Source organism: Ictalurus punctatus, chromosome 12 (assembly GCF_001660625.3).
Source record: "Ictalurus punctatus breed USDA103 chromosome 12, Coco_2.0, whole genome shotgun sequence".
Classification (NCBI taxonomy): domain Eukaryota; kingdom Metazoa; phylum Chordata; class Actinopteri; order Siluriformes; family Ictaluridae; genus Ictalurus; species Ictalurus punctatus.
Window position 1 is genome coordinate 29,898,517 of NC_030427.2, and position 10,194 is coordinate 29,908,710.

General features: G+C 34.9%; 1 protein-coding gene across 6 annotated transcripts in view; it reads right to left on the reverse strand.

Annotated features, from left to right (window-relative positions):
* Positions 1–7,862: 7,862 nt before the first annotated feature.
* slc25a38a (solute carrier family 25 member 38a) overlaps positions 7,863–10,194 on the reverse strand; it is a 6,924-nt gene continuing 4,592 nt past the window's right edge. For all 6 annotated transcript variants that reach the window (XM_053684720.1, XM_053684725.1, XM_053684724.1 and 3 more), the window contains 2 exons: positions 10,187–10,194; positions 7,863–9,062 (listed from right to left, as the gene is read on the reverse strand). The exon at positions 10,187–10,194 is cut by the window's right edge and continues 159 nt beyond it. In XM_053684720.1, coding sequence (XP_053540695.1) covers positions 8,940–9,062; positions 10,187–10,194 — 131 coding nt within the window. In that variant the 3' untranslated portion in view covers positions 7,863–8,939. The remainder of the gene's footprint in view (positions 9,063–10,186) is intronic.

The following is a 10,194-nucleotide window of genomic DNA, read 5'->3' on the forward strand; positions in this document are numbered from 1 at the left end:
GATATAATATAGATGATATAGATATAACAGATAGATATAATATAGATGATATAATATAGATAGATATAGATAGATATAACATAGATAGATATAATATAGATAGATATAACAGATATAATATAGATGATATAATATAGATATAACAGATAGATATAATATAGATAGATATAACAGATAGATATAATATAGATGATATAATATAGATAGATATAGATAGATATAATATAGATAGATATAATATAGATAGATATAACATAGATATAACAGATAGATATAATATAGATGATATAATATAGATAGATATAATATAGATGATATAATATAGATGATATAATATAGATAGATATAACATAGATATAATATAGATGATATAATATAGATAGATATAACAGATAGATATAATATAGATGATATAATATAGATAGATATAACATAGATAGATATAATATAGATGATATAATATAGATAGATATAATATAGATAGATATAACAGATATAATATAGATGATATAATATAGATAGATATAACAGATATAATATAGATGATATAATATAGATAGATATAACAGATAGATATAATATAGATAGATATAACAGATAGATATAATATAGATGATATAATATAGACAGATATAATATAGATATAATATAGATAGATATAATATAGATAGATATAACCGATAGATATAATATAGATGATATAATATAGATAGATATAATATAGATAGATATAACAGATAGATATAATATAGATAGATATAACATAGATAGATATAATATAGATAGATATAACCTAGATAGATATAATATAGATAGATATAATATAGATAGATATAACAGATATAATATAGATGATATAATATAGATAGATATAATATAGATGATATAATATAGATAGATATAATATAGATAGATATAACAGATAGATGTAATATAGATGATATAATATACATGATATAATATAGATAGATATAACAGATAGATATAATATAGGTGATATAATATAGATAGATATAAAATAGATAGATATAATATAGATAGATATAATATAGATAGATAAAACAGATAGATATAATATAGATAGATATAACATAGATGATATAATATAGATAGATATAATATAGATAGATATAATATAGATAGATATAACACATAAATATAATATAGATGATATAATATAGATAGATATAACATAGATAGATATAATATAGATGATATAATATAGATTATATAATATAGATATAATAAAGATAGATATAATATAGATAGATATAACAGATAGATATAATATAGATGATATAGATAGATATAATATAGATAGATATAATATAGATGATATAATATAGATGATATAATAATATAGATATAACATAGATAGATATAATATAGATGATATAATATAGATAGATATAACATGGATAGATATAATATAGATAGATATAATATAGATAGATATAACAGATAGATATAATATAGATGATATAATATAGATAGATATAATATAGATGATATAATATAGATAGATATAATATAGATAGATATAACAGATAGATATAATATAGATGATATATAGGTGAGGCAAATGTGCTAACCACTATTTATTTTTCTTTTGCCCAGAAGTGTATGCTCTATACACAACATTACAGGATATACTGTTTATATTTACACCATACCGCTGTCAGATCCTGATGTTATTGTGCTACATAAACGATTCTAAATGCAGGACCCTTTCTCTTTGGGTAATATCTCTTCATGTTCATAAGTGTGTTTAAGGTGATGCTGAAACCTTTTTGATTAAAGTGAATAACTTTCGATGTGTTCCCTGTGTGTGTGTGTGAGAGAGAGAGAGGAGCGTGTTCTGTCCTCTCCTCTTATCAGAGCTGTAAAAACCCTGAATGCGTGATAACGCCGAGGCCTTTGCGCACGCCGATGGTCCAATACAGGAACTCAGCTGGACGTCATTTACCATTTACATGATTCACATTTACATCACATGACCGTTGCGATTTGAAGTCGTAACCTATTGATCGATAGCGCTGAACCTTAACCCTTGACCTCTTAGTAATGGAGTAATGGACCCTCAATTTCAAAACAGTTACTCCTCCAGCGTTAAACTGTTTCTGTTGCTGAGCAAATTGAAGTTGTGTAACATCGAGTACTGTTCACTTATCTGTGCCATGTATTGGAACGTCATCGGATTGTCTCTGATGCAACACACACCGATAATACGCCAGTTTCGACGGTCAAAAATCTTCCGTATGTATTTTTATGTCTAATGAAGTATTGGAAATGTATCGATGTAAAATTCCTAGCTGTAAACGGAAAACCCTTTCAAATACGTTCTGATTATACTCCTCTGATTGGTTAATGAACTGCTATAATCCACCTCCGGATGAGAGTTGAAAGGTTTTTAAGGTTTCTGCCTTGCTATAGGAAGTGCTACTGAAGTAATGCTCGCAGTGAACATCAATCTTTACAACTAAAAGTAATCCTAAACTAAATCATCCTAAAGTGTGCTGTAGAAGAAACTAGATTTTATTTTATTTAAATAAATAATTTTTAAAAAAGGTTCCAAAAAGAACATTCCTGTAATGTTTTAAAAATGTTTCCTCTAATAATGGTTTGCTTCGTAACATTTACTAGAATGTTGGACAGAAGAGAGCCAAACAAGGTATTATGGAAACCTTCATGTTAATGTTTACTAAATCTATTACTAGTACCACTACTATTAGAACTGCTACTACCATTACTACTACTACTACTACTACTACTACTAACACTTCTGTTAGTAAAACTACTACTAAATCTATTACCAGTACCACTACTATTAAAACTGCCACTAATGAAATCGTTACTACTACCCCTACTACCACTAAACAAATACTAACACTTCTGCAATTAAAAGTACTAATCATACTATAAACAAACCTACTACTACTAAAACTACAACTAAATAACTCCTAAACACTGCTGCTACTAGTAACAACTAGTTAATACCAACAATACTGCTAGTAAAACTACTACAAAACTACTACTCGTACCAAAAACCTACTGCAGCTACTACTAAAACTTACTTCTGATAATGTAATAACTACTACACAATAGTAAAACTATTACCTGTACAAAAGAAACCTACTGCTACTGAAACTGTTACTACTGCTAGTAAAACTACTACAAACCCCAAATAAGTACTGCTACTAAAACTAACCACTGCAACTGCTACTATATCTACAAGTACAGCTGCTCTTACTACTAAAACTAGACTAGTATCAACTACTAACACTACTGCTAGTAAAACTACTACTGAATCTACTAGTACAGCTGCTATTAGTACTAGAACTAGTATCAACTACTAACACTACTGCTAGTAAAACTACTACTTATACTAAAGAAACCTAATACTAGGCTACTAAAACTATTACTAAACACCAGTAGTAAACTACAAACCCCCCAAAAACATACTTCTACTAAAACTGACTACTGCAACTACTACTAGTAACAACTACTAACAGTACTGCTAGTAAAACTACTACTGAATCTACTAGTACAGCTGCTATTAGTACTAAAACTAGACTAGTATCAACTACTAACACTACTGCTAGTAAAACTACTACTGAATCTACTAGTACAGCTGCTATTAGTACTAAAACTAGAACTAGTATCAACTACTAACACTACTGCTAGTAAAACTACTACTTATACTAAAGAAACCTAATACTAGGCTACTAAAACTATTACTAAACACCAGTAGTAAACTACAAACCCCCCAAAAACATACTTCTACTAAAACTGACTACTGCAACTACTTCTAGTATCAACTACTAACACTACTGCTAGTAAAACTACTACTGAATCTACTAGTACAGCTGCTATTAGTACTAAAACTAGACTAGTATCAACTACTAACACTACTGCTAGTAAAACTACTACTGAATCTACTAGTACAGCTGCTCTTACTACTAAAACTAGACTAGTATCAACTACTAACACTACTGTTAGTAAAACTACTACTGAATCTACTAGTACAGCTGCTCTTACTACTAAAACTAGACTAGTATCAACTACTAACACTACTGCTAGTAAAACTACTACTGAATCTACTAGTACAGCTGCTATTAGTACTAAAACTAGGACTAGTATCGACTACTAACACTACTGCTAGTAAAACTACTACTGAATCTACTAGTACAGCTGCTATTAGTACTAAAACTAGACTAGTATCAACTACTAACACTACTGCTAGTAAAACTACTACTGAATCTACTAGTACAGCTGCTGTTAGTACTAAAACTAGGACTAGTATCGACTACTAACACTACTGCTAGTAAAACTACTACTGAATCTACTAGTACAGCTGCTATTAGTACTAAAACTAGACTAGTATCGACTACTAACACTACTGCTAGTAAAACTACTACTGAATCTACTAGTACAGCTGCTCTTACTACTAAAACTAGACTAGTATCAACTACTAACACTACTGCTAGTAAAACTACTACTTATACTAAAGAAACCTAATACTAGGCTACTAAAACTATTACTAAACACCAGTAGTAAACTACAAACCCCCCAAAAACATACTTCTACTAAAACTGACTACTGCAACTACTTCTAGTATCAACTACTAACACTACTGCTAGTAAAACTACTACTGAATCTACTAGTACAGCTGCTCTTACTACTAAAACTAGAACTAGTATCAACTACTAACACTACTGCTAGTAAAACTACTACTTATACTAAAGAAACCTAATACTAGGCTACTAAAACTATTACTAAACACCAGTAGTAAACTACAAACCCCCCAAAAACATACTTCTACTAAAACTGACTACTGCAACTACTTCTAGTATCAACTACTAACACTACTGCTAGTAAAACTACTACTGAATCTACTAGTACAGCTGCTATTAGTACTAAAACTAGACTAGTATCAACTACTAACACTACTGCTAGTAAAACTACTACTGAATCTACTAGTACAGCTGCTCTTACTACTAAAACTAGACTAGTATCAACTACTAACACTACTGCTAGTAAAACTACTACTTATACTAAAGAAACCTAATACTAGGCTACTAAAACTATTACTAAACACCAGTAGTAAACTACAAACCCCCCAAAAACATACTTCTACTAAAACTGACTACTGCAACTACTTCTAGTATCAACTACTAACACTACTGCTAGTAAAACTACTACTGAATCTACTAGTACAGCTGCTCTTACTACTAAAACTAGAACTAGTATCAACTACTAACACTACTGCTAGTAAAACTACTACTTATACTAAAGAAACCTAATACTAGGCTACTAAAACTATTACTAAACACCAGTAGTAAACTACAAACCCCCCAAAAACATACTTCTACTAAAACTGACTACTGCAACTACTACTAGTAACAACTACTAACAGTACTGCTAGTAAAACTACTACTGAATCTACTAGTACAGCTGCTATTAGTACTAAAACTAGACTAGTATCAACTACTAACACTACTGCTAGTAAAACTACTACTGAATCTACTAGTACAGCTGCTCTTACTACTAAAACTAGACTAGTATCAACTACTAACACTACTGTTAGTAAAACTACTACTGAATCTACTAGTACAGCTGCTATTAGTACTAAAACTAGACTAGTATCAACTACTAACACTACTGCTAGTAAAACTACTACTTATACTAAAGAAACCTAATACTAGGCTACTAAAACTATTACTAAACACCAGTAGTAAACTACAAACCCCCCAAAAACATACTTCTACTAAAACTGACTACTGCAACTACTTCTAGTATCAACTACTAACACTACTGCTAGTAAAACTACTACTGAATCTACTAGTACAGCTGCTATTAGTACTAAAACTAGACTAGTATCAACTACTAACACTACTGCTAGTAAAACTACTACTTATACTAAAGAAACCTAATACTAGGCTACTAAAACTATTACTAAACACCAGTAGTAAACTACAAACCCCCCAAAAACATACTTCTACTAAAACTGACTACTGCAACTACTTCTAGTATCAACTACTAACACTACTGCTAGTAAAACTACTACTGAATCTACTAGTACAGCTGCTATTACTACTAAAACTAGACTAGTATCAACTACTAACACTACTGCTAGTAAAACTACTACTTATACTAAAGAAACCTAATACTAGGCTACTAAAACTATTACTAAACACCAGTAGTAAACTACAAACCCCCCAAAAACATACTTCTACTAAAACTGACTACTGCAACTACTTCTAGTATCAACTACTAACACTACTGCTAGTAAAACTACTACTGAATCTACTAGTACAGCTGCTCTTACTACTAAAACTAGACTAGTATCAACTACTAACACTACTGCTAGTAAAACTACTACTGAATCTACTAGTACAGCTGCTATTAGTACTAAAACTAGACTAGTATCAACTACTAACACTACTGCTAGTAAAACTACTACTGAATCTACTAGTACAGCTGCTATTAGTACTAAAACTAGACTAGTATCAACTACTAACACTACTGCTAGTAAAACTACTACTTATACTAAAGAAACCTAATACTAGGCTACTAAAACTATTACTAAACACCAGTAGTAAACTACAGACCCCCCAAAAACATACTTCTACTAAAACTGACTACTGCAACTACTTCTAGTATCAACTACTAACACTACTGCTAGTAAAACTACTACTGAATCTACTAGTACTGCTGCTATTAGTACTAAAACTAGAACTAGTATCAACTACTAACACTACTGCTAGTAAAACTACTACTTATACTAAAGAAACCTAATACTAGGCTACTAAAACTATTACTAAACACCACTAGTAAACTACAGACCCCCCAAAAACATACTTCTACTAAAACTGACTACTGCAACTACTTCTAGTATCAACTACTAACACTACTGCTAGTAAAACTACTACTGAATCTACTAGTACAGCTGCTATTAGTACTAAAACTAGACTAGTATCAACTACTAACACTACTGCTAGTAAAACTACTACTTATACTAAAGAAACCTAATACTAGGCTACTAAAACTATTACTAAACACCAGTAGTAAACTACAAACCCCCCAAAAACATACTTCTACTAAAACTGACTACTGCAACTACTACTAGTAACAACTACTAACAATACTGCTAGTAAAACTACTACTAAAATTGACTTCTAATAAAGTAATAACTACTAAACCACTACTCCACAATAAAACTACTATTAAATTACTACTACAAAATCTTCTACTCCTACTAACCAAAACTACAGCTAGTTAAACTAATATTATTGCTGAGAATGCTTGCAAAACTATTACCACTACTGATATGTAAAACTACCACTGCTGTATTTCTACATTTATAACAGCACTAAAACTACTACATACACCTAAAACTACTGCTGCTAAAATCACTTCTACGAACAGACAAGTCACAGAAATGGTGTAAATGATGTAACCGTGCTCAGACGGTCCGGACGGCGTGACCTATTGAACATGCCTGGAAGTAAAAAGATCCTAAAATTCACCATTTCTAGCTGCTCTGCAGAACAGAAATTGCGAGCCGGATGTTTTTGCAGTTTGTTTTGCGTTTAACGTAATGCCACTGCACAGCGTGTGCTGCGTGTGTTACTGCTGTTTGTGACAAACTGCATGAGACAACAACATTATCCTGCAGCCTAGCTAGAGCCAAGCTGACTCGCTGTGTGTGTGTGTGTGTGTGTGTTAGAAAGAGCCAGCTAATCAAAAACCACACTGATAAGATCACAGCTCCTGCTGAATAACGCTTCTGTAACTACACTGGTTTATGTGCAGGTCAGATCGACACGTCCGGGGCTGTCAATAACCACAAGGACGATACATTTGATTTTATTTCATTGTATTAGCAAGTTAGCAACCACACACACACACACACACACACACACACACACACACACACTAATATATATATAAAATACACACACTGTTGCAATAATTATGCAAACTAAAGAAAGACATGATCACGGTCCTGAGACGTTTTCCGGTGCCGTCTCGCGGGTTATTAGTCCCCAGTGATGAGACTGAAATATTGCATCGCCACTCGGCTCGAAGTGTAGATCACACTGAATACGCGAGCGGTGATGCTGTGCTCGTATTTATTACTCAACATCTGAAGCAAAGACAAAATAAAAAAACGCAGCATCGTTGAATCCTCGAAGCCAATTGGCTGGAAGCTGTCGAGTCGAATTTTCCGTAGTCTTGAACGGAGGCTTGAACGGTGGAACGCTTCACGTGTTCTGGTGACGTTTAACATTTAAGGCTGCCGGGGGAGGGACCACTCGTGGCTGCCGGGGGAGGGACCGCTCGTGGCTGCCGGGGGAGGGACCGCTCGTGGCTGCCGGGGGAGGGACCGCTCGTGGCTGCCGGGGGAGGGACCGCTCGTGGCTGCTGGAATGTTCCTATGCTATCATGCGTTTCTAGTTTTATAGCTGTGCAAAGCTGAAGTCCCAGACGGTTTGTTCATACGATGCGGTTACGCACGTGTGTTCACGCAGCGGAGAAGGTTTAGCAAGGATGGAGATCTTATTGCTGCTCCTTTAGCATCCTGATATCAGAGGAAGAACACTTATCTTCCACCGCCTGGGTTGTGTTTGGAGATCAGGGCACTTTTGATTACATCTTCTCCAGAGCACGGGCTGAATTTCCTCTCGCTTCTCTTCCTTTTCGTTCTCGGCCGTTTTGTACGATAAAGAGCTCTTGGGCACAGCGCCGAAAGTAAACCGTGCACTGTAGATGTCTGGGATTCGGAGGAAAAGATCGTTCGAACGCGCCGTCTTGGAAGCAGAAACGTTCGCTCCGACTCCAAAACTCCCGCTCTCTCTGAGACCTGAGCAAAACCTCTCGCGTCACCACCTCTCGCTCGTCCGTCCGTTCGTTCTCGTTCTCTCTCTCTCTCTCTCTCAGGACTTGAGGCCCATTCGCGCCATTAGCTGCTCGTACACGGTCCACGCCATCGCCGCCATCATCGTCCTGCGCAGACACCGAGGCACTGCTCCACGGAAAAACCCAGTCAAGCCGTGCTCCTAAAACACACACACGCACACACATTAATACGAGTTGAGCTCCATGTCTTTAACCTGAAAGGATTTGGAAATCAGATCATAAACATATGACGAATGAAGGTGTGTAACTGCGAGAGCGAGCGTTAATACGTGAACCATTTCCAGTCTGTGTACTAAAGTAACCCGCAGTGGTAAGATCTCAAGATCAGAGTGAACGGCATTAACCTTTGTCCTGGCTTCAGACCGAACAGGAGACAGATAGAACGTTCTAGTACGCCGTCACACGATGGGGAATGTCTGAGCGAGTCGTCACAAACTGTAAGACATTATTAAACTAAATCACTCGTTCGACCGGACACTACGTTTTTTTTCTGTTTGTGGTTAGTATGTGTACAGTTATAGTGCTCATAGTTTGATATACGCCTTGCAGAGTCTGCAATATTGTTCATAATAATAATCATTTTTATAAAGGGATCATAATAATGGCCTTGTTTTTTATTTACTGTCCGGAATACGCTATATAATTTACACAAACGAACCAGTTCAAAAGTTTACACACCCTTGATTATTAACACTGTGTCGTTACCTGGATGATCCACGACTGGGTTTATGTTCTGTGAGAGTTCTTCATGAGTCCCTTGTTTGTGCTCCTGCACATTCTTTATTTTTCCAGCATCTTCTGCATATTTGAGTCCTTTCCAACAGCGGCTATATGATACCGAGATCCGTCTTTTCACGCTGAGGACGACCGAGGGACTCGTACACGACTATTACATAAGGTGCACACGTTCACTGACGCTCGAGAAGGCAGCACGATACATTAAGAGCCGGTGGGCAGGGGGGGCGTAAACTTTTGAACAGGGTGATCATAAATTGTTATTTCATTTACAGATCCTATTCAGTACCGTCCTTCAGAAGCTACACAAGACATTCACATGTTTCCCAGAAGACAACAGAATAACAGGTTACATGCTGCAGATCCTGCAGGGCAGGGCATCTGTAAACTCCTGACCTCAAGCTGTGAGTGCAGAAGATCCTGACTCTTCAGTGTCGCGGATTTCCCGATCATGTTTCTCCTGATAGCAGCACTCACGCAAGCGAGAGAGACCGAGATAAGGGTGGAGGTGGAGGTGAGGAGAGCTTACCGTGTAGA